Source organism: Vipera berus, assembly GCF_964194415.1.
Source record: "Vipera berus genome assembly, chromosome: 2".
Taxonomy (NCBI): domain Eukaryota; kingdom Metazoa; phylum Chordata; class Lepidosauria; order Squamata; family Viperidae; genus Vipera; species Vipera berus.
The window spans coordinates 93,601,439-93,627,908 of record NC_138203.1 but is presented as its reverse complement, the minus strand read 5'-3'; the positions used below and the strand labels follow the sequence as shown (position 1 = coordinate 93,627,908).

The 26,470-nt window shown below is 39.5% G+C and overlaps 1 protein-coding gene across 3 annotated transcripts in view; it reads left to right on the top strand.

Moving 5' to 3' along the window:
- The window catches only part of TMEM38B (transmembrane protein 38B), a 41,042-nt gene extending 14,572 nt beyond the window's left edge, over positions 1-26,470 (top strand). For 2 of the 3 annotated variants that reach the window (XM_081321323.1, XM_081321325.1), the window contains exons 3-6: positions 4,611-4,795; positions 6,459-6,546; positions 20,966-21,083; positions 22,815-26,469. In XM_081321323.1, coding sequence (XP_081177449.1) covers positions 4,611-4,795; positions 6,459-6,546; positions 20,966-21,083; positions 22,815-23,027 — 604 coding nt within the window. In that variant the 3' untranslated portion in view covers positions 23,028-26,469. Of the gene's footprint in view, positions 1-4,610; positions 4,796-6,458; positions 6,547-20,965; positions 21,084-22,814 lie in introns of all 3 variants that reach the window. The other variant, XM_081321324.1, reaches the window with a different exon arrangement.

Genomic DNA, 26,470 nt, shown 5'->3' with positions numbered 1-26,470 from the left:
ACAGCGTCTCTGGGGATCCCCTTTTGCAACCTTCTGACAAGCCAAGTCAACGGGAAGCCAGATTAACTTAACCGTGTTAGTAATTTAACAAGTGCAGTGATTCACTTAACTGCCTTGGCAAGAAAGATTGTAAAATGGAGCAAAACTCACTTAAAAAATATCTTATTTAGCAGCAGAAATGTTGGTCATAAGTTAAGGGCTACCTGTATACGGTAATTAGAAATATATAAGTTAAGGTTAAGATGTTCTAAAAGGAAATGGAAACATATGGAATCATTCCTATCCCTGTCAATTTAATGACATGTATATAGCCAAGGATAAAAATAGTAGCAAAATATTTTTGATGTATCTGATATCATGACCAGATTTGACTAAATGTATCTTCTACTCCAGAGGTCTCCAACCTGTGGGCCACGGCCCACTAGTGAGGGGTTTGAAGCCACGGAAATGGCCGGCGAGTGTGAGCATGCGCACATCCTCACTTGCGCATGCAGCAGGCAAGCACGTATGAGCGGCAGGTGCACATACACAGCATTCGCGCAAAGGGAGCTGTGTATGATTGCCGGCCGCTTGTGCAGAACCATCCCCTCTCACCCTCCACTGGTCCGCAAAGCCGCATACCTTGGGGAACTCTATTCTACTGTATAAGGTTTTTCATAACTCTTTTATGCCTTATTGATTTTTCTGCCAACGTGGTTTTCCACACGTTTCTGCTTCTCTGAAAATGACCTTTTAAACTTCCAGGTCATTCTGAAAAAAGGTAGGCGATGGCTAGTCAGACCACCTTCTTCTTGTTCTCCAAATTGGATAACTCAACAACCCCATGGGCACTAATAGTTCTCTAACTAGTTTTTTTTTTGCCTTTGATAACTTGTAAATCTACATTCCCCATTCTACCAGTTGCTGATTTCAGGTGTCAGTTTAAATATTAGAAATGCCTACTTCACAAAACAGACCCTCCTCAGTATAGCTGCCAAGAATCTTTTATGCTTTTAGAGAGCAAAGACACCCCCCCCACACACACACACCACTTTTAAACATTTAGGAAATCTCTATAAACCTAGGAAACACATGATGTGCAGCAGGGTTGTGCAGCCTTTGGGGCTTTAGAGCCATTCGTGGCCTGTGGTAGGATGGAAGAGGCTACATTTCAAAAGGGTGGGCAAAAGGGTTAAGGCAAACCAGTAGCTTGATTTCATTGAAACCAGTAAGCTAGTCTTCCCCAACCTGATGCATTCTAATATGTTGAGTTTACTTCCCTTAATTTACAGGGAACTTTGGAAACAAATGTCTACTTCATTTAAAAAAAAACTTGTCAGATGTAAGATGTGGTGCTCTCTGAGCTTAGTTGTTTTCTTGTAGACATTTCATTATCCAAACCAAGTAACGTCATCAGTCCTAGTGATGTTACCTAGCACTGATTGTGCAGTTACTCACTCTGATGATGTTACCTAGTTTGTGTAATGAAACGTCTGCAAGAAAACAACCACGCTCAGAGAGCATCAGTAGGACTCCTCATTTCAACCCTGAGCTACAGATATTCTTTCAGATGTGTGGAATTGTGGGAGTTGTGTGGCCCTCGAGTGTGTTGCCAAGTGTAAAAAAACACTGATTTAAAGAGCACGAGAGCTTTCCTTGGCATGAGTAAACTGAGAGGAACTGAATGGCTAAACCTATGGATACCCACGGGGACGGACAGTAGGAGAAAGTTGCTTAGATCTTTCTCTAGAGGCACTGAAATTCAATTAGGATTACAGTCCGGTGTGCCACTGCCAGTATATCATGAGAGGGCCTTCTCTGTGGGGGCACCTGCCTTGTGGAATCAGCTCCCCCGGGAGCTCCGGATGGCCCCAGATCTCCGGTCCTTTCGTCGTGACCTCAAGAGATACCTTTTCCAACAGGCCGACCTGGACTGATGATAAGGGTTTTTAATTATGTTTTTAATGTTTTTATTGGTTTTAGTGGGGCTTTGTGATAGTTTAATTTTTTTAAAATATTTGTATTTGTATTCTGTATTTTATTGTTGTTAGCCGCCCTGAGTCCTTCAGGAGATAGGGTGGCATATAAGTCCCATAATAAATAAATAAATAATAAATGAACACTGATACGTTTGGCCCAATCCTAGCTTATGTTCTAAAGAGCTCTGAAAATCTTAGCACTTTCCCCAGGCCTTGAACTATACATCCAAGAGTTGCATTTTCGTCTTTTTGTGATAGGTTTTCTTCTTTCAGTGGTGGGAAACTGTCTTTTTAATTGTATGATTGTTTTTACTGTATGCTACCCAGCATTGTTACAGAGTTGGGCAGCCAGCCTTAAGACAATTTTTACAGTAAATAAATGAATAAGAAATCCCAGGGCTGCAGCAAGGTTAGGAAGTTAAAAACATCCTCCCCAACAAAGCAGGAACAAGCCATTTCTGTAAATTCAAGCAAATTACAAAGACCAGGAGTTGAGTTGGACTTGCAGTAGAGTTTAATCTACCTGTGCAGAAGCAAGTTGTTGTATAGTTTTATAATTTATACTTGTCAATAATAAGAACAAAACTGGAATCATCAATGCTGCCCTGGTAGTTTCGGAAGTACAGATTGTCCTAAAGCTGTGCAAGAGCCTCTTTCAAAATCAGCATGCATTCATTTGAAGGATTTATGCTGAACTATGTCCGAAATAAAGATCTGATTGGTAGACACTTGAGATACAGTATTTGTAAGGTTTTTTTCCCCCCAGCAACTTATAAAGATAGGTAGCCCCACCTTCAAAGTTACAATCTAAAAATCACAAGAAAAAAAGAAAAAGGAATTGGGAACAGAGAGGAAAGAACGAACAACTCCTGGCCAGAATAGCCAGAAGTCAGTAACCTGTTGAGTAGCTTTTTCTTGCTCAACCAATTGTCATCTTCCTTCTCTTTCTTTCTTATCTGCTTCTTTTTGTTTATGCATCTTGCCAGAGTTGCATCTTTACAATTAATGCTTTAAATGGGGGGGGAAAATAAATCTAAACCTTATGTAATTAAAACGATGCTGTTTCTGGATGAAAGGGAATTATTAGCTGTCCCAAATACCAGGATTGTTTGGAAGCTCGAATTTACGGGAGAATGGATTCCAAAATGGGGCAAAACAAAAAAGTATAGAATTGGCAGAGACCGGTGTGGCGGAGGCAGAGAAGAACTGAACGAGTTTATTGATTACCAAATACTAGTGGAGCAGACAGAGAGAGAGAGATAAAACTGAGGGAAACGGCATCAAGTCATCTAAAAGAAAGATAGCAGAACTCAATTCCAGAAAGGCAGCAGTTGATATTGAGACATTTTGATATACATTTTGACTGCACTAAACCTTTCTGCACTTAGGGAAAAGCTGAAGAAGCGTTGATGGCGTCTTTTTATTCCTTGAAGCTTCTCCCAACTGAAGCAATCATGATTTTTTCCTTAGAACTAGTAGGTTTTCACTCAAGTAGACTTATCAGGCTTGCTTAGTTTTGGGGGGGTATTTTTGTAAACTGTTTCATAATCTAAAGCAGACATGTCAAACACAAGGCCCGGGGGCCGGATCCGGCCCGCGAAGTGGTTTCATGCGGCCCGTGAAGCCATCCTGGAAACAGTGAGGGAACGGCCCCCACTGCCTTGGCCCTGGCCCAGAGACCCTCCTTCTGCCAGAGACCCTCAGATCTGTCCCACTCCTGCCCAGGCCCCCATAGGCACCCTTGATGCGAACGATGTAGAGCTGGCCACGCCCATCCAGTAGGCCATACGCACTCTAGCCATGCCCACCCATTAGGCCACGCCCACCCTGACCACGCCCACCCGGCCCCCTGAGGGCAACCACAATGCTGATGCGGCCCTCAATGAAATTGAGTTTGACACCCCTGATCTAATGCAAAATAAATTCATTCCTTTACTAGTAAGGAATAAAAGAATTGTGTGAAGTGCAGCACCTGAAAAATGGAAGCAAATCTGTGTTTTGTTTTCTTGTCCCCTCCCCATTGAATTGTGATCCTGCATCTGCATTTTCTTTTTCCATTTCTCTTATTTGTACTTAAACTTTCTGTCACAAACTCCATATATGACTTAGAGATGTGTCTGGCATAGTTCTTTATATACAGGGGTTAAGCTAAAGTGTAAAGCTTAAGAACATGCATGTAAGGTCATGAGGTCTTGCAGTTATATAATTAGGTTGTGTGTATGTGTGCACATATTCTACGCTCTCAAGTCATAACTAAAGAATATTTTTTTAAAAAAACAAGGCATCAATATTATATATTAAGCCCACCTTTAAGGCTAGGTATCCACTATATAATTTTCCCAGACATAAAATTTGAAAAATCACTATGTAGTAAGAAATAAAGCCAACATTTTTAAAAAGCATATAAGGAGCAGCAATATTTAAATGAATGTTTAACTTGCCGGGTATCCTAAGATAATAGATATTGAAATTTAATTTATTGAAAGTCCGGCAATACATATTTAAAGAGCGTGCAGCCTCACACTATCTGTTATTTCTTATTTATGTTTAAGAAGGTTTCTTAATTGAGAATGTGTTTCATGCTTGCATAGTTGGCATTCTTTTGCTATAAGCATCTTTGGGAGACTGAACCTTTTCCTCCTGATTGTTTAGGTATCTTATATTTTACTGCCCACATGATCTAGCCTACCGCTGTTTATGTTTTCCACCTATACGACTGATGATTGCAGGAATGAAGGAAGTGACAAGAACCTGGAAGATAACAGGTGGAATTGTTCACGCGCATAAACGCTTTGCAGATGCCTGGCTAATCATGATAGGAGTTGGTTGGGCCAGAGGTAATATCTGAAACCTCTCTGTTCTAAAACTAATTTTTGGGCTGTTGTTTATTTGGTTTTATGGAGAGTATCTGGGACCATTTGGAGAAGAAAGGCTGACTCCATACAAAACTGTTAAGGGTTATTTGTTTTCAGCTTCTCAGCCCTCTGAAAATGGCTAATTAGAAATAAATTCCCTTTATAGGAAGCATCAACATGTCCAGAGATGCAGTCTTAGTTTTATGGTGCTATTTCATAGCCTTTTGATAAAATCTACTGTAATGGTTAACATTGCTGACCTATAGAAACAAGTTTTCTCTATCTCAAATCCAGCTTTACAGTTTGCTTCCTCCCCCCCTCCCTCCCGAATTATCTTATTTTCCTTTCAGTTAATGTTGGATAGTTTCCCTATGTCTTCTAATTTGATCAAATCCCTTTTCTCAATTTTCTCTTCTCTTTTTCATATACATTGTAATTCACATCTATATCTGAATATAAATAAGTTGAAGAACTTAAAGCCAAGAGCCTTTTCACATATCTGGTGCTATGCCTTTGTGTTAAATGTTCAGCAGAAAGCTCTGCCTAGTAAATGTGTGTAAAATTAACTTGTATGTGAGGATGCTACCTGTGTTAAGCTATTCTTTTTAAAGTAAATTGTTGTTACTTTAAAACAATTGCAACAAAAAAGCGAGCATAGCATATAAATGAAGGTACAATTGAAATAATATATAGCATTGTATGTATGTGTGTGTATGTGTGTGTGTTTATGGCTTCTGATGTCAAGTATATAAGCATCTTTCCAAAAACAGTCCTTTTTACACAATCTGGGCATACACTAGATTCAAAGTTCTTCAGTAATAGATGCATTTTACATTTGGCCATTTCTGACTTCCTTAGAGGAACTGAGGATAGTTCTCCAAATATCTCCTAAAGCTTCCTGTCTGAAGCAATTTCTACTCATTACTGTATTCTCTAACCAAATGGGGCCATGTAGGATTAGGATACAGGCCAGCCTGGTAGTTGCATTTGATAAGCTGATCACAAGGAGGATTTATACTGTATTGGGTGCAAAATTGGGCTGGATGGATTGTTTTTGTACTGTGAAGTCCCAATTTCCCCCCCCCCATTGAAAACGAAAGCTGGGAAAGAAAAGGGTGATGGTGGTGTCCGTTGGGAGTGGGCTCCATGACATAAAATAGCCTGTTGACCTGTTTTGCCTATTGGATTATAACAGGGCTGAGAAAAGTTCAGTCCTTCTGCAGCCTCCTTTCAAGTTCTTAATTCAGGCACATTGGTCTCATGTTATAAGCAATTAGTTCTCCTTATTTGCGCCAAGTGAGATATAGCCCTGCCTTATTTTAAAGCTTACTGATTTCTTACAGTATAAGGCCATTACAGATTCTAGACTTCAGAGTGAAGCTGCTGCTTCCGTTTTTCCCCCCTAACAAAGATTAAACCTTTCCATCTCAAAATAGGATGCTTTCTAAAGAGTCTCAATTTGAGGATCCAATTTCAATAACTGTAAAATAGGTCATTTCATTTCTTCCTATAACTTAAAGGGCCCTGTCTTGTGCCTCTGAAAGTAATGTGATGGATTTGCAGTTGTCCTAACTAGAAGTGGGATTGAGTGTCGTAAGATCTTTTGAACCAATTTAAGCATGTAATAATTTGTATTGAATTACAGGAGCTGGTGGTGGTCTAATATCCAACTTTGAACAGTTGGTGAGAGGTGTATGGAAGCCTGAAACTAATGAACTGCTGAAGATGTCATAGTAAGTCAGTGAAAAGCACATAACAATTGGCAGTTCTGGGGACATTTTTTTCCATTGGAAGATCTGTAAAAGTAGCTCTTCAGTTAATGTAACTTTAAGCAATACTATAAAATTCTAATTTCTTTCCCTTTGAGAGGATATTTCTCCACACTAGTTTGGTATCTGAAAAACCTTTAAGCACATGACACTGAAACTTGGCATATTGCAGAACACTGTTATGTCCTTATAACTGCAGAAATTGAATAGCGGTGGGGCCAGATAACTCCAGGAATCTCAGGGACATCAGCTGTGGGAGTTTTTTGGAGTGTGCATAATTGAATTCTATTAATTCATTTAGTGACAATGAGACTATAACATGAGACTATGGAAATGTGCTCCTTTCTTTATTTACTAAATCAAAATCTCGCTGTCATATAAACAAACTGCAACTGGCAACCTAGCAGAATTCTGCATTTACTGAAAAATGGGCAAATTGGCACTCTCAGATAATTATCCCCAAAGTCTTTGTACTGCTCCTCAGATGAATAATGATAGCCAAATACTGTGGCGCAGTTCTTGAATTAAGTGAATGTCTTGCAATGCATTCTTTAGGTTGTATGTTGTGGAGAACGTTGAGGCTGGCAAATACATTTCCTCTAGAATATAACAACCTTTTGCTTCTCATCCTGCTAACCAGATGCCTCTGAAAGGATCAAGTATTCTTCCACTCCAGGAGTATCAAACCTTAGCTGTGGAATTCTGAGAGTTGAAATCCACAAGTCTTAAAAGTTGTATAAGTTGGACACCCCTGCTTTATCTCTCTTTAAAGTCATCCCATGGTTCTTCCCACATCTTGTGGACATGCATTTCCCAGAATTATGTGTGTCTCCGTTCATCTGTTTTAAATCTTCCAATTAACTCTTTGGATCGTGGCACTGGTGTTTTAAGAGAAGAAAATAATTTCTCCCTGTCCATTTCCCCCCCCCCACACACACACACTTTGCATAACTTAAACCTCAAATACATCCCTCTTTGGTCACCTTTTTCCAAATCGAAGACTAACAAACATTCTACCCTTTTATGGAAGGGAAGTGTTGTGGTTCCCCTAATCCAGGGGTGTCAAACTCAATTTCATTGAGGGCCGGATAAGCATTGCGGTTGCCCTCAAGGGGCCGGGTGGGTATGGCCAGGGTGGGTGTGGCCTACTGGGTGGGCGTGGCTAGAGTGTGTGTGGCCTACTGGGTGGGCGTGGCCAGCTCTACATCGTTCGCATCAAGGGTGCCTATGGCAGGAGTGGGACAGATCTGAGGGTCTCTGGCAGAAGGAGGGTCTCTGGGCCAGGGCCAAGGCAGTGGGGGCCGTTCCCTCACTGTTTCCAGGATGGCTTCGCGGGCCACATGAAACCACTTCGCTGGCCGGATCCGGCCCCCGGGCCTTGTGTTTGACATGTCTGCCCTAATCATTTTGATAGCATTCCTTTTCATCTTTTCCAGCTTCATTGTATCATTTTTCTTTGTGGTGATAGAACTGTACCCAAATGCGCCGTGCATGCTGTAGATGTTTTTTTCTAGTGAAAAGTAGAAAACTTAGGTTCCAGCCACGTGCAGGTGAATTTAGGGTTGGGTTTTTTTCCCCCCTGTTTTATTATTTTTTGCCCCAGCATGCTTTCATTTTACAATTACGCAATTTAAAGTGCATTTGCCATTTAGCTAACCATTTCCCCAGTTTAATGAAATCCTCCTGGAACTCTTTACAGACACTCTTGCATTTTATCACTCTGAATGGTTTAGCATCGCCCACAAATCGAGAACTGTTCTGAATAAGTGAAAAACTCAAATCTTTTGAGAGACTCAGTTTATTATCCTCCATTTAGAAATGTGTCCATTTTATTGCATCCTTTGCTCTTCTAAAGGCAGTTTTTTTTAAAAAAGGCAGCAACTATTGACAACTCATTTTGTGAAAAACCTTTTGAAAATCTTAAGTGTTGACGGGTCACTTCCATCCTGTTCAAAAGCAAGATATATCTTTGCCAATTCTTTAACAAGGCTTGTTCCTCCATATTCATAGGTTGTTCTTTTTTTTTTAAAAAAAAAAAAACCTCTACCCATTTGCAGAAAATAGATGTTAAACTAACTGGCCTATAATCTGCAGGATGTCCTCTTACCTGATCCTTTACATATAACTGCTCATTTTTTTTAATATTTTGAGTTTTTAACTAGCTCTCATCATTATGCAATGTAATCTCTCAAATTGTTCTATAATATTTTCTCTTCTTACTGCAGTTCAGATATTTGGTTGCTTTCTCCTTGAAAAAAGTCAGTTCAGACTCAGGTATCTATCCGCCCTGTAACCTCTGTGCTTGCTTGATTATTTTCTATTATATTTGTCCACTTGGCTGGCATATTCATTTCTTTTATAGAATGTGCAGGTCATTGAATTTGCTAGTTTCTGCTATGCTTTTTTTTTTTAACTAAAATTTAGCGGCTTCTGTTCAAGCATCTGTAAACACAGAGACAAAGAATTCATTCAGCTTCTTGGTAATTACCATGTCCTCTCTGAGGATATATTTCCTTCCTTTATCATTTAGTGTCTGACCGCCTTCCTAGTTTTTTTTTTCTTCAGATACATCTAAAGATCATCTTATTTTCCCCCCTTCCTTTTTTTTGTCATATACCTTTTAAATGCTTCCTCTTCTTTCTCCTTATCTCATAGCACATTTTCTGTCTGTTCCAAGCCAAATGGAATGTTAGATGAAGTTATGTAAAGGTTTGAACTTGTCTCTCCATCTACCTGTCCACAGCATAACTTTCCAGAAGATGAACAATGTGCTATGGTGAATATATATATATATATATATATATATATATATATATATATATATATATATATATATACACACACACATACATACATACATACATACATACACACATATATATATATATCTCAGAAGAAAAAAAAACCGCTTGAAAATGAGCTGCATCCAGCTAGAGATGTAGAGAAATACATTCCAGGGCGGGGTGGGGGGGAAATCCTACTTGGGAATTGGGAAGCTGCTTCTTCTTGGTCATGTAACCCAGATCTGAAACTCTGCATCCCAAAGCAAACATACATAGAAATATGCAATATTGCGATCCAAGAACAGCAGAAACACACACACACACACACACACAATCTTGTAACATGGAATAAGTAATAGACACTTTCTATGGCCACTGCTGGTGAAGAAGTTAGAAAGAATTCCAGAAGCCAGTCAGTCCCTGCATGGTTCTCCAATCAATTTCTCTTTGTTTCCTTTCCTTGCCTCTAAATTCCCATAGATTCAGGCATACTACTAGAAAGGCTGGCCTTTTTCTAGATTTGGCTGACGTATTTTTATTCTGTGGAAGATTTTCTAGATTTCTGGTTTTCTAGTTTTTTCAGATTATGGAGAGATGCGGCTTTCTTAAACAAATTTTTCTTCTAGTTTCATTTTTGAGAAGTTCCCCCCTTTTGTAATCAGATGTAACTCTTCTTTGAGCCTGCTGGCGGTTTCCCATTTGTTTGTATGTTAAGTATACGGTAGCGTTACGGTTATTGTATCCTCTTATTTCTGCAACAATGATATCGTGCGGCGGATCATGGTTGCTACTTAGGATTAAGACTAGGGTTGTCTCTCCTTGGTCAGTTCTGAAGGTTGGTTGGTTCTAAGACAGAATTATTTAGGATATATAGAAATCATGACTTGAAAATGTAGCCAGTCTGTGTGAAGGAATTCATCATTATTACAAGAATCTCTCTTTTGCATGCTCCCCTGATTTGTTTAAATATCTCAAAATTGTCCTTAGTATTTTGATACCATACCTATGAATCTATCCCTAGATCTAATTTACACTTGACATCAGACAACTGCTGGAATAGTTCATTGAATGATTTTTCCCCCCTCAGGAATATTATGTCCAAGGAACAAGTATAAAACTATAGTTAGAAAATCATCACTATGAATTTGTTTTAACATTGCCTACTTTGCTAAGAAGGGGAGAAGATGCAATTACTCTCACCAAAAGTATTTATACCACTACTGCTTTAAGGTTTTAAGACTATAAAATCAGTCCAGCACTGATTACAATAATAAGAATACTGTAGATGGCTATGACATTTAAAGCAGAGAGCTCAGCTAAGAAGCAATCCTGCTTGAATCTGAATTTCTGTAGGCAAAATCCCGATAGAGCCTGCTGTGAGTAGAACCCCTCTCTATATTCAGCTGGCCTTTTAATTATCTTCCACCACAGCTATACTACTCCACTTAGAGGGACGTGTCTTAAGACAATTCTATTCTCGTCAAAGCCTGGGGACTAGAACGCAATGCTACTAAGTACAGTGATATTCTCAGAAAGTAGTCGGAAAGAAGTCATAGGCCGGATGTAGTCTTGATCCATACAAGATGGTTTAGAGGGATTATAGTAGTGACTAATCTAGGAATAGATCACGTGAAGTACTAATACCACTTTACAAGGCCTTGGTAAGGCCACACCTGGAATACTGCATCCAGTTTTGGTCACCACAATGTAAAAAAGATGTCGAGACTCTAGAAAGGGTACAGAGAAGAGCAACAAAGATGATCGGGGGACTGGAGGCTAAAACATATAGGGAACGGTTGCTGGAATTGGGTATGTGTAGTTTAATGAAGAGAAGGGTGAGGGGGTGACATGATAGCAGTGTTCCAATATCTCAGGGGCTACCACAAAGAAGAGGGAGCCAACTTTTCCAAAGCACCTGAAGGCAGGACAAGAAGCAACGGATGGAAACTAGTCAAGGAGAGAAGCAACCTAGAACTAAGGAGAAACTTCCTGACAGTTAGAACAATTAGCCAGTGGAACAACCTGCCTCCAGAAGCAGTGATTTCTCCAACACTGGAAGTTTTTAAGAAGAGACTGGACAGCCATTTGTCTGAAATGGTATAGGGTTTCCTGCCTGAGCAGGGGGCTGGACTAGATGACCTTGAAGGTCCCTTCCAACTTACTTATTATTATTATTAATAGGTGGTTAGTGTTTTAACCAAGTTACACTCATCCTAAGGGGATCAAATGTGCTGTTCTTTTTCTGCTGGAGGGGACGGTGTTTCTTTTTAGCCACTGCTGCTATTCTTTATCAGTTTGCAGAACCAGTGACAAAGGGCCTTTCATTTTCTGTGATATACTGATACAGAGCCAATTTCATCTGGTAGGTAAAGTACTGGATTAGAAGCTGTGAGACTGTGAATTCTAATTCTGCCCTAGGCACAGCCTGGTGATTCTCAGTCCTAGAAGAAAGTACTAGCAAGCCACTTTTGAAAATGCTGTCAAGAAAAGTGCAGGGGCTAGTCATCAGGAATCAGAGTTGACTTGATGGATCATAACAGAAATAAGTGATTAGTATCAGATCCTGATTAGGAAATAGGATTAAACCGCAGTTTCTAATTCAGTTATTATGGAGAATGTGGTTCTTTTTATTTCTTGCCCGTTCTAGGGAATTCTCAAAGCAGCTAACAAAATTAAAACAAAATATAAAATGTTAAAAGCTTAAAATATTAATATTAATATAGTAAAGGTTCCCCCGCACATGCGTGCTAGTCGTTTCCGACTCTAGGGGCTGGTGCTCATCTCCGTTTCAAAGCCGAAGAGACAGCGCTTGTCCGAGGACGTCTCCGTGGTCATGTGGCCAGCATGACTAGAAGCCAAAGGCGCACGGAGCGCTGTTACCTTCCCACCGTAGTGGTCCCTATTTTTCTACTTGCATTTTTACGTGCTTTCGAACTGCTAGGTTGGCAGAAGCTGGGACGAGTAACAGGCGCTCGCTCTGTTACACGGCACTCGGGATTCGACCCGACAAACTGCCAACCTTCTGATCGGCAAGCTCAGCATCCTAACCCACTGTTAACTTTTTATTTCGTTAGTATCAACTTAATGGTTTAATATGGAGAAAGAGATGTATCTTTACAAATGTTCTTTTCCTGAGCACCAAGAGAGTGAGGGCCCAACACAATTCCACGAAAAAGCTCTGCAAGAGAAGTACTACATACTTCAGAAAGGTGCATCTTCAGAAAGACCTCCCTTGAAGAGCTGAATGATCGACTAAGATCACAGTGGGAGAGATTGGCCTTGAGCTGTTTACCACTTGAAAGGTTAATACTGTAGCAACTTCTTAAATTTTGCTTGGTAAACAAGTGTGAAAAATCCAGATCTTTCAGTAGAGACATTAAGTATTCCCCCCCCTTTTTTTTGCATTAATCCCTGGTAGAAGCATCAAAGCTATCATCTGAGTGCAAGGTGGAAGCAAGATCTTAAGCCTAGACTTAAAGTTTATGAAATCAGTCCTCATCTTTGAACAATTTTTTTCCCCCCCCCTAGATTGCTTTTGGAGTTTAGCGTTAAGTTTTTCCTATAGGTCAATGATTTCTTTTCAAGGGACGTTGGCAGATAGCCTGCAAGGAAAAGATTATTGGAACAATACACTCTCTTGGTTAGGACGCTGAGCTTGTCGATCAGAAGGTCGGCAGTTTGGTGGGTTGAATCCCGAGTGCCGCGTAACAGAGTGAGTGCCTGTTACTCGTCCCAGCTTCTGCCAACCTAGCAGTTCGAAAGCACGTAAAAATGCAAGTAGAAAAATAGGGACAACTACGGTGGGAAGGTAACAGCGTTCCATGCGCCTTTGGCGTCTAGTCATGCCAGCCACATGACCATGGAGGCGTCCTCGGACAAGTGCTGGCTCTTTGGCTTTGAAACGGAGATGAGCACCGGCCCCTAGAGTCGGAAATGACTAGCACACATGTGCGGGGGAACCTTTACCTTTACTTATGTATGGAGAGCATTTTTGCAAAAGGATCTTAATCTTTCATATTAGTGAAATATATGAACGTGTAAGCTTCACTTTGGGGAAGGAATTGCAATGGGAGGTAAAGATGATCTGTCCTTCGATTCCGAACATCTTGCTTTTTAGTAGTCCGGCTTTATCTTTGCCATCCATGAACATCCTGCTTTGTAGGAGGAAGTAGGATGGAGATGGAGAAGGTCCAACTTCAGAACAATATTAAGAATAATTGAGAGTAAGAGGAACTTAGCAGCGGAGTTCAGCAGGGAAATTTAAGAAGGGGAATCTTTAATCTCAAATCTCTTTTCCTTCTTAAGTTGACAGCTGGTGCTTAGCTAACTTCAGAAGAGAGCAAGGAAAGAAAACCTTTCCTATTTGGTGAATGTCTTAATAAACCGAAGTGAAGACGAATGCCTGCAGTTTACGGGCATGACCTAGAATGCTTGCGTCAACTTTGTGCATTGCCTTGAAATAAAAATCGGCGTATATTGGCCGCAAGTGCAAGAGCACAATTTCATTTGAAGAAAATATATGAAGATTTGAGCAATGAATTGCCAAATTTTAGCTTCTAGCTTATCGTTATTTCTCCTTGCTAATCCATTTCGGGAATCGATCGCACTGTCAAGAGCAGCTACAACTATATCAGCACGACTCTGAAGCTCTAGGATGAGGATTCATAAACTGGGCACCCCGCAGATGTTTTCATACTTTTTTATTTTATTAAAAAGTTTTTTTGTTTTTTTTAATTAAAGAGTTTTACAAAAACATTTTTTTACAAAACATCCCCAAAAACCACCCACCCCAACCCCCACCTCCCCCCCACTTCCCAGAGCTGAATACAGGGTCATAAATATAATAATCATATTCTAACTAAAATTATCCATAAAATTAACCAAATTCATAATGTGCTTTAACTCCCCTTTAACATTGATACATTCAAATTATTAAAAACATAATAATAATAACTTAAACAAAAATATAATCAATACTAATACTAAAGTTAATAAAAATCTAAAATCTACTCATAAGCTAAATGGAACTTTTTAGTCCCATATTTATTCTGAATATAATCTATCCATCTCCTCCAAACAAATATATCTTTCTTGCGAATGATCCTTCAAATAAGCAGAAATCTTAGACATTTCTGCAAGATTCGATACCTTAAGTACCCATTCTTCTATAGAAGGCAAACTATCCTTCTTCCAATATTGTCCCACCAGTAACCGTGCTGCTGTTATCAAGTTCAACATCAGATTAATTTCTTTAGTATCACAATCTACAACAATACCCAAATTAAAAAGTTTTGAAGTACATTTTTGAACATAAACCCCATCCCCCCCACCCCTAACCTATACCCTAACCCACCCAATACCCCTACCTCCCCCAGCCCCCCCCTCATACTTTTAAGTCTATGAAAAAAAACCCAGAAAGGGGAAAAAAAAGAATACTGCAGGAGTATGACAAGCGTTGGAAATTATGCAGATGGGAGCCATCTGGTTACTGGTACCATGGTCTGAATTATCTGGATGATGGATTGCTGGCACAAAGCGGATTGCATCTCACCAACACCCTTTACTATAGACCTCCAGGAAAGATTGGAAGGAAATGGGAATGCTGCCATGATGGGACCTATTAAACCACTCGGTGAAATGTAATGGAGAACATAAAAGTTAACGTCCTTTGTACATTAATGCTCAGAGTGTGGAAGATACACGAGACGGACATAATTCTTACTCTAGGGAATGCGATTCCATAGGTGTGAGAGTGCCAGTGGGGATGAGTACCAGGATTGCAGTCCAGTCCTTGTGGTTGAAGGGCACAATTTGATCAAAGAAACAGAAGCAACAGAAAGGAAGGAGGTGTTAAAAGTGTCTTATTCCTGCTTAGAAATTTAAAAAGAACTTGATGGTGCAGATACTTTGACTTATGACCTGAATTTCTGTCGCTAAAAAAAGTGGTTGTTAATTGAGTCTCATCCAATTTTATGAGCTTTTTTGGCCATGGTTGTTAAGTGAATCACTGCCGTTTAGTGAATCATGCAGTCATTAAGCAAATTCAGCTTCCCCCATTGACTTTGTTTGTCAGACGCTGGCTGGGAAGATTGCAAATGGCGATCACATGACCCTGGGACGCTGCAACTGTCGTAAGTACAGGCCAGTTGCCAAGTGCCCGAAGGTTGTTCGTGTGACCGTGGGGAATGCTGCAGTGGTCGTAAGTGTGAGGACTGGTTGTAAGTTATTTTTTTTCCAGTGCTGTTGCAATTTCAAAAGGTTGCCAAACAAACGGTTGTGTGTTGAGGATTAAGAGAGACTGGCCCAGTCAAATAAATAAATAATTAAGAAAAGTCTGAACGTTTCCTTATTTGACTCATATATAAGAGGTCCTTGTAGACAATTGCGAAAAGTTGGGTAGAGAAGTAGAACAAGATTGATAGAATCCCATTGAGGAAAAAATTATTGGGATCTTGGAATCCTAGTGGACGGTCACTTAAATATGAGCCAGCAGTGTGCTGCAGGTGCCAAAAGAGCCAATGCAGTCCTAGGCTGCATTAACATAGGGATAGAATAAAGATCATGTGAAGTGTTGATACCACTCTATAATGCCTTGGTAATACTACACTTGGAATACGGCATCCAGTTTTGGTCACCACAATGTAATAAAGATGTTAAGACTCTAGAAAGAGTGCAGAGAAGAACAACAAAGATGATCAGGAGACTGGAGTCTAAAAAAGAACAGTTGCTGGAATTGGGTATAAAAAGAAGGGCTAAGGGTGACATGATAGCAATGTTCCAATATCTAAGGGGTTGCCACAAAGAAGAGGGAGTCAACTTATTCTCCAAAGCACCTGAAGCCAGGATGAGAAGCAATGGATGGAAACTAATCAAGGAGACAAGCAACATAGAACTAAGGAGAAATTTCTTGACAGTTAAAACAATTAATCAGTGGAACAACTTGCCTCTAGAAGTAACACTGGAAGTTCTTAAGAAGAGATTGAACAACCATTTTTTCTGAAATGGTGTAGGGCAGAGGTCCCCAACCTTTTGGGCAACAGGGACTGGTTACATGGAGAGAGGATTTTCCATGGACCAGAAGGGATGTGATTTTGTGTGCTGCCTGCATCCCGCAGATGGGGCTTTACTTGTTCGTGCGGCCTGGTTGCTGGCATGCTGCGGCCTGGTACCAGTCCATGGACTGGGGGTTGGGGACCCATGGTATAGGGCTTCCTGCCTGAGCAGGGGGTTGGACTAGAAGGCCTTCATGGTCCCTTTCAATTCTGTCATTCTCTATTCTGTGAATTCACTTTGAATGAGTATAAATCTTCAGGGCCAGATAAATTGCAACCTAAAGTACTGAAGGAATTTGCTGATGGACTGGACAACCCCCTTTATGCATTATCATTAAGAAACTGGAGAATGGGTGAAATGCTAGCTGATAGGAAATGAAGGAACATTTTCGGTTAATATCTTCAAAAGAAGAAAAAGCATCCAGTGATCTACATGCTAGTTGGCCCAGACCATACTTTATTTTTATATTGGGTAACCATCTTAAATGAGAGAATGCCGTATATATTTGCCATGACAATTAACTGGATCAATATAACCGGCTTGGGAATTGTACTTGAAGCCTGCTTATCAATGCTTCCTCATCAACCTAGAATGTCAAGTGAGAGGCCACGAGGTTTCACCATTGGACCTTACATTCTTTATTATTATTAATGACTTGGATAAAGGGGTGGAAGGAAAGCTAATCAGTTCTGTGGGCAATACAGAATTGGGATAGGATGACTCATGCTTCGGAAATAAAGTTAATGAGGAGCTGAGTTAGAGTAATGGGAAGAAAATAAGAACAGATATGGAAGAAGTGCGTTCACAGCTGCTTTGCTGTGCTTTCCTCCAGTTGGATGTTGATGTAAAACTACACCGCACTCAGAGAATCTCCTTCACTGGCATTTGGGACAGGGCATGCTGTGCTGCTGTCTGCAGACTTTGTATGTCAGATGGCATGTAGTGAGGAAGTGCATCCCCAGGAAGGGTGTGTGTGTGTGTGTGTGTGTGTGCATTCCAGGGGAGCAACAGGCAACTCATCTCAGATCCCCTATATGAGAGAACGAAGGTGAAGACAGCCCTTCCCTAAGAGCATACCGTGTATGCAGATAGTAGAGCCCTCAGTCTGGCAAGGACTTTTGTCTATAGGTGTGCAACAATAAAGAACTCAACTTGGAAGAATTGCCACGTATCATTCTTGGGTTTTGGCCTGATAAAATGTAAGATGCCATAAGAGCCATGATGCATAGTTTCCCCTGACTGAAATTTTTAAAATTACTAACACTGGGAAAACTCACATTTGGTTATCATTCAGAAAGTGAATCGGAGTGGCATGGTAAGTTCTGCGTACTCTGTCCAATCAAGTTGTTTTTTTTTCTCCCCAAAGGACTAATGATCCATCACCCTGACGACTGCTCTCTTAATTACAACATAATAGTTTATTTATTTTTTTATTTTATTTTAATCCCATTTATATCCCGCCCTTCTCCGAAGACTCAGGGCGGCTTACAATCTAAGCACAAATCAATGTGCTTAGCAATAGCCTTCATTCTATGTATATGCCTGCTTATTAGGGCTTTCAGCCCCCCCCCCCAAGCGGCATTAGTACAAAGTCAGCTTATTGCCCCCAACAATCTGGGTCCTCATTGGAAGGATGGAAGGCTGAGTCAACCTTGAGCCTGGTGGGATGCGAACCTGCACTAATTGCAGGCAGCTGGTCTTACTTACTTGGATTTGTGCAGTCCGGAAGTACAGCCCATACAGGTTTTTTTCTCAGAGTTCAAAAAAGGGATTCTGATATACATGAGAGATATTGGGCATATCTACAGTTTCTGCAGAACAGATTGTTAATCTGCCATCTAGCTGATCTAGTGATCATTAGATTTCATTTGTTCTCCATAGCACCTGAGGGCTGGACAAGAAGCACATCTGAGGTAGATTCCACATTTTGGAATGAGGAGTAATTTCCTGACAGTGAGAACAATTAATCAGTGGAATAGCTTGCTTCCTAGAGTTGTGGGCATTCCATCACTGAAAGTTTTCAAGAAAAGATTAATCATTTGTCCAGGATGATGTAAGGACTCCTGCCTTGGGCAGGTTATTGGACTGAAACAGGGTCCAAGAAGGGTGGTGATCCGAGAACCTGATCTGAAATGAAGTTCAGTGAAGAAGGATTGAACAATCTGGATTGAATGTACAGCCTTGAGAAGACTGAGGGGGAAATGTAATCATAGTCATTTATTTTACTTTATTCTATTGAATTTCAAATCTCAGTCATTCTGAGCAGCTTACAATTAAAAGAAAAATTTCAGGTAAAGGAAAAAGAAACTGCAGCTGACTGGAAGACCAATTCTTTAATGGATTTAAGTCACAGGAAGGCATATTTTAATGGAAGGTTAATAGTAAGAACAATCTGACAGTAGAAGCTGTTACCCCAGAGAAATGGTGGACTCCCTTTCTTTGGATGAGAGGCAGGAGAGCCAGTGGTCACGGATACTTGATTTTCAATTCTTGTTCAGAGCTGGGAGTTGGATTCAGTGGCTAAATGGCTCCTCCTAACTTTTACAGGAGTGATATTAACGTGCTGTGAGAAACCCATTCCTAGCACACAGGGCATACTGCTTGAGTTGCAGCATCCAGCTTGGCCTCACAGAAACTAAATTGGGAATGTTAAATTGCTTCCACTTTTATTTCTGCCATAGGAAGCCAGAGCTGTAAGTGGCTGGCCGGCCATGGCCTACTGCTGGAAGAGGTAAATGAACTCATGGTGGGCATTTTAAGGTCCCTTTGCCCTGTCTGTCTGACTTCCAGACGAGCTTTTTTGTGGAAATGATTATTTTGAAAACAGGGCTGTGACTTCCAGTGTGATAAAAGCAGCGGGGGCATTGAAGCACTTAGGCACCCTGCTTCCATGGCACTATCTTTGGTAATAAAGAATGACAAGAGAGAAATGGAGAAATTCAAGCAGATTTGTTGCCAGAAATAAGCTTTGCTCAGGTAGAGGAAGAAAAAGAGGAAGACAGTATGCTTGGGCGTATGAGCTAAATCCTTCAGCTATTATGAACATTATAATTTCTGTCAGTTTAATTCACCACAGATGTGTTGGTTTTTTTTTCTGTTTTAAAAATATATGCTGGCCAAGAAAAAGCAGCTTTAAATATTTACAAGCAGCGATGTAAAGCTGATGAAAAGAGAAATATTTTAAAAGAGCTCATTTTGTTGCAATGTTATGGACTCAAGACATTGTTTTATGGATTTTCTTTTTTTGTTTTGTTGATGTGGGTTTTTTTTTTAACTTGCAATATATTGTTGGTATGCCTGTATGTGCTGTTTGAAGTACATGGCTCAGAGTTGCAGTTACGTGAGTTGGGTATACTGTAATTCTAATAAACACAACAAATTTAATAGGATTTTAAAAAGGATTTTACCTTGTGCAGATACAGAACGCAACAATTTAGTGCTGATTTAAATGTAACTCTAAACCATGGATATGAGCTTTGTTGTTTAAGATGGTTCAGAGCCACAAAACCTAACATGGTTCAACAGAGCTTGGGGCTGCTGGATTTAGTTCCCTATTCCTGCTCCAAAGCATGGCATGATCAAGTGAATTGAAGCCAAACTCAATACCACATACAATCATTGAGACAGATCGCACACTTCTGATGTAAAAAAAAATGTCTAGGATATCTCAGCAAGTGTGTCCTCTTGTATGTTGTATGATCTCTTTTTCTAGTTCCTACATGTCTGGAAAACCAGATTAGCACCACTAGAAGCAAGCCTTTCAGCATATCTGCTTTCAAGTGATTCATTTATCTCCTTATCTTAATCTACACGAGAAAATTCCATATAAATAAGTTGTTTTATCATTCCTTGGGGATTTTTCTACTGTTTCGATTTTTAATTTGTTTTTAATGATTAAATTTAATTTTATCCAATTGATGTGTCACTTTAAGTGTGTTCTGTTGCCTGGAGTAGTATAGAAGTCTCACAAGTCTGCATATTATCTACCGTAATACTCTACATATTCATAGAGGGTTTAAAAAAAACCTGAAGAGAAATTAAAACAGTGTATTATTAGAAGAGAAGTCCATGTGAATTCCCTTTTTTCTTCTTTATTTCTTAATAGTATATAGCCTAAGACGGGTAGGCAACCTCGGCTCTTTTATGACTCATGGACTTCAACTCCCAGAATTCCTGAGTCAGCATAGCTGACTCAGGAATTCTGGGAGTTGAAGTCCATGAGTCATAAAAGAGCCGAGGTTGCCTACCCCTGGCCTAAGAGAACCAAGAATCTTGGATGGCAATACCGTATCTTCTTGGGCATAAGTATTTTTGAGATCAGTTGGGCTTAACTTCTTGCTGCATTAAAAATTCAACAAACATATTTTGAATTGCCAGCCAGCTAATGAGCATTGGTCCCTATAAACAAGTTAACAGATTAAATGTCTGAAGGAAGCCCTGTTAATGAGCCTTGCCGTTAACAGCAATGATGAGTGAATATGTATTTTGAGAATAGAGAATTGAAAAATACATCTTGCCTTTTGTATGTTCCTTTTTTCCCCCCCTAGTCCTGTGAAAGTAAGTTTGATGGGAGCAGTGCTCTTCACAATGCAGTGCAACTTTTATCTTCCAATAACAAAGCACAATCTCATGTTACTTTACACCCTCTTTTTGGTGATCACAAAGGTAAGTTTTTTTGGTTTAAGGTTTCTGTGGATGTGTGTTCCAACATATTTTTATCGTGTTACAATAATAACATCTATTAGGCACCTTCATATGGCAGATACAATAGTTTGAACATTAAATAATAGTACTAATAGGATCCTTTCCCGCTTTGATTATGTATGTCAGCCTTTTTCAGTCCAGTACTCTCCAGATGTGTTGAACTATAGCTGTCATCATTCCGTTTTTTATACATATGCATGTTCCACATCTGTCTTCTATTAGGACCTAAAGAATAAAAGGGAAACCAGTCAGGAACGTGTGAGAAAATCATCACTGCCATAACTTTAATGTGAGACAATTTCGCATTTCCAAGGAGTGATTCACATCTGTATTGTATGATTATTGCACAGTATTTCTGTTCACTGCCAAACCAACTATATTTTCTCCTAATGACAATTCATATCTTGGCTTAGTATTTCTCAGCACAACTGGGATCCCAGCGACAATATCTGCTAAGGATTTGGCTGGCTTTTTACTATGTATGGACAGTGCCCATCTGTAAATGTACTTTACTTTTCTATTGGGCCATAATGATTGACCACTTGATCACAAGCCAAGCTTGGACCAGAACCCATTTAACCCGTATTTCCTTTTGCCAGAATCAGTTTTTTTCCCCCCCTCCTACAGTTATTTATCTTCTTTTCTTTGGGAAAGCAGAACTAATAGGCAAAATGAGCCTTGGTGGAGCAGTGGGCTAATGCCTCCTTAAGTAACACCAGCTGCCTGCAATTAGTGCAGGTTCGAGTCCCACCAGGCTCAAGGTTGACTCAGCCTTCCATCCTTCCGAGGTAGGTAAAATGAGGACCCAGATTGTTGGGGGCAATTAAGCTGACTTTGTAATAATGCCGCTTGGGGTGTGTGTGTGAAAGCCCTAATAAGCAGGCATATACATAGAACGAAGGCTACTGCTAAGCTTGTAAGCCGCCCTGAGTCTTCGGAGAAGGGCGGGATATAAATGGAATTAAAATAAAAAAAATAAAAATAAATAAAATCCTCCCTGGGAAGAAAAACCTTCAATGCCAGAATGTGTCTTTAGCATCCCTGCCTCTTCATTCATTCCACCAGCTCAACAGAACGTTGGAAAGAAATTATGTCAAGGGATTCCGAACTCTGCCTCTCAGCAGGGTAAATTTTGGAAAAACCAAACAGAATGAGCCCCACTTTGGTATGGTGGAAGAGACTGGCAAAAGAAAGATTGCATTTGAAAAGGACTTGGGTGTGGCTTGAGATCTCAGGGGAAATTATTCCAGACTTAATTTGCCCAATGAATCTCTAGGGGAGAGGCAAGTCGGGCAGTGGCTCTGAAAGTTGCTGACTGCTTTAATCTAAACCTTTCTTTTGTCTGTTTCCTAATCAAGTCATCCAGAGTGGAACGTATTCAATGTGCTTTCCAGTGTGCCCATACGCCCCCCCCCCCCGCAAATACAAGTGCAACACAAGGGGAGAGCAAAGACACACGACCGCGCTCATTACTTTGTTACACAGGAGAAAATATAGTCTCCTCCTGTGGTTAGTGCTGCTAAAAAGATTGGAAAGAATTCTAGAACGGTTGCTTTCCCCCACCTTGTTTATTAAAAGCAAACTGCTGAATTTCAAGAGAAGTGGGGTAAAAATTCAGAAAGGTATTATTTAGGCTGAGTTTATCCAGTTTTAGTTGCAGAGCTGAGGCACTTACTATGTGTTTTCTTGCAGATAAACATGATGGTGACAGGATGCACCACTTCTCCATTTGCTTCCCTGGAGGAAACACTGGCTCGCCTCTTCTTTGGCCAGAAGCCAACTGGTTCACAAGCCATGGATGAGATCAAAGGACCCTTGAATGGCATCTCCTCAGCCTGTGACTGTCTTCTTGATGGAGAGAAGAGTGAGGCAGTGCAAAAGAAACAGGCAAAGAAAACTCAATGAGAACCTGAAAAGTGCTAAGGACAGCCAGAATGGCTTGTTTTGTGTGTGCCCATAAAAATGTAGTATTTCTTTTTCCTGATGATGTGAAATGACTATTGTGCATGACGTAATTTCTGTGACAAGAAGATTGCTGCACTGGTCCTTCAGAGAAGTTTTCAGGGCAAACAGTAGTTCAGTGAATCTCTTATATTGTCCATGAACTGCTCGTATTGTTTACTGCAGCAGTTCCCATCCTGCTGTCATTTGGACATTTTAGGATGACAGCTCCTATGCTTTCTAGCCACCACAGCCCTAAGGGTACCAGATTAGAGAAAGCTTGGCGGCTATTCCTGCCCTACGGCTCTGTGTAGCTTCGGAAGTTGGTTATGTTTTTTAAACTAAAATTCATAATTGAGTAAGATGCATCATGTCAGGTTTTTTTTTTCCTAATTAAATTTATTCAGTTTAGATGGCTGACCGTCTCGCTATAGTGACTGGGAAGCTAACCACATTTAAAATCAAAATACAAAAGACATAAAGCATCATAGAACATCGAAGAATGATAAAGATACTGTGATCAAATACTGTGAGTTTTCTCATTTTTATTGTGTTTTTTATTTAAGAAAATAATGCCTAACTTAAAAAATTGTCAAAGTATTTTCTCTCTCTTTTTTCCCCATAGTGGAAATACGTAAGAGCCAGGTTTTAGAGTATGGTTCCTCCAAAGTTGGGCACTTTTAAATAGCACTGGGAGAAGCTTCACCATATGTATGTTTGGACTGCATATTCCTTATTGCTTTCTTATGACTGAACTGATATTTTCTTGACAAAAATATGTTCTTTCGATCTTTTAATTTACAAATATTTTTATTTAGGGTTTGTGGGATGTATACTTTTTCTGACATTGACACTTCTTAATTTTAGATATACTACTGACCTGATTTGAAAGCACAATTTCTTAAGTGTTCACACTTGGCTTGCATCACAAGCTAATTTATATATTTTTCCACCAATTTTTCATACTAAATTTTAAGATTTTTGGACATTAAATGATTTGTAAATACCTCTGCTGCATTTTTTTTGCAGGGCAATGAAATTTTTTGAGACCAAACTTCTTATGTAATGTAACTTTGAGACACTGTTTATGCATAATTTTGAAAATGAGAGTATTATTTGGAATCTTATCAGAGATTTAAAAAGACAAGACAGGGATTGCAGTTTATCTGCCAGGAAGATTGGAAATCTCCTTTTCCCTAATCACCTAACAGCCTATAATGCACAGACAGTGGCCTACCCTAGTCTCAATCAAAGTGCCTCCATTTCTTTGGTTGATATTGTTCACAAGCATTTGAGGCTAACATTTGTAATCTGTCTTTTATAAACTACTAAAAATCTTTTATCCAGATCAAAAATGAAGCAGAAACAGGGAATTTTTTTTAAAAAAAGAATAACTATTTGTCATATCATTTAGGGCAGTTTTCATTCTAAATCTTCTATTGCTGAAGATTAGAACAAGAGTGTCCAAAAAGTGTATTAAAATGTCCTTGTAGCATTATTTTGAACTTGGAAAATACTTGAGTCAGACACCAGCAGCCAATGTGCTTCAGATGTTTATGAGAGGATTTTTTTTTAATGCATGCTGGTAAAATCACTGATGTTTTTTGTATGATTGGGCTGAACAAATGTCTTGATGTTTTTTAGTCCAAGATTTTTTGTGAAATGCCTTTGGTACTCTTGTCAACATCTCACAGTAATTACAGTGTAGGCTTTATAGCATACATTAATGTGAAAATGTATTTAAAATTACTGTAAGATACTTAGTTAGAAGATGGTATGCCTTGCATTTGAATTCAGCATTTAAAAAACCTGCTATTAAACAATGGAAACAGTTTGGCTCTTAGTGTGCTAATAATATGATCAGCAAATACATGGACATGAAAAGTTTAGTGGCTTACACATTCTGCTTCTTTACCCAGAAAAGCTTATGTTCTTTCTCTACAGGACCGGAAGCACATTTTGTCCCATTTAAAATATTTGCATTTGCTTATTTTTAATTGAAATGGCAATTAAACTTTGATAAAGCTAATCAAATTTGGATCTGTTTTATACATGGATGAGAGACTACCAGGGCTTGTAACGGGCTGTGTGAATAATCTTGAGAGACAAGAGGAAGAGCTACAACTTGGGCAACAGTATTTTAGTATGTTTGCTTTTGGTTTCCTGGCCTGGCCTACTTTGTAGGGCCATTGATCCAGGTAAGCTTTGGTAAGTCATTTTGTCTTGCTGCCAGAAAACAAAAAAAAAACACCTACATGGATATTTCCCTGAAGTCACCAGGAGCTGAAGAAGACTTTAGCTACCAGTTTTTGCATAGCACAACATTTCAGCTTGCCTAGACTATGAGAACTATGGGACTGAAGTCTCTTTGATTTTGACCAGTTTGATTGTTCTGAACATTTATTCAGCACCCAATGGTGCATTGGTAAAACCAGAAGAGCTGCCATCTAACCACAAGGCATCTGTTTTAAATGTGGAATAAGAACGATAGCAGGGAGAAAGATTTCTGCTATGCCTTCTCCAGTTCTGGTCTCTCAACATTGATGGGGAAGTCAACATTCTTATTCGAACAAGCCGGCCTGGCCTGATGGGGGATTGGTGGGGTTTTTTTATTGTTGTTTTAATATTTGTATTTACTGTTTTTAGTGGGCATATATTTAATTCTTTTTTAACTTTTGTAACTTTGTATTTTTTATTCTTGCCCTGTTCACCGCCCTGAGTCCTTCGGGAGAAGGGCGGTATATAAATATTATTAAATAAATAAATAAATAAATAAATAAATAAATAAATAAATAAATAAATAAATAAACAAACAAACAAACATTGAGATCCATCACTAAACATTTGGTTAATCCCTGGAATCTGAAGAAGGCAAAAGACCTGTATTCTTCTGCCCCATATTTTTATGTTTTTGACATTGACCCCTGCCCTAAGTAATCTTTTTTTCATAATTTCATGCATGAGTGAAGCTCATCTTAACAGACGGCTATTAAGGACAAGCTAAGTGATATTACTTAAATGGTCTCTTTCCAACTTCCAAACAACAGAGGCTAGATTAAGAAGTCTGGGTTTATAGTAAGCAAGGAAGAAACATAGATAATTTGGGGTCTTTGGCGACCCCAGTTTTTCCATGAGATTTCCAAATTTCCATTTCATTTCAAAATCTCATGTATAAAGGAAACAGTACTTGATATTTAGCACTGTTTGCATCAACATTTTATAGGCCACTTTTTACTTTGCCCGTCATAATTGGTATCATTTTGCTAAATAATTGGCTGAAAGCCTATTCCACGGACAGTAGAGGGGGATTTTAAACACGGGAGATCTGTTTATCCCTGGATTACTTAATTTTTTTTAATAAAAGGCCATGAGGCAATTATACATGTCAATAGATATTGAATAAAAAG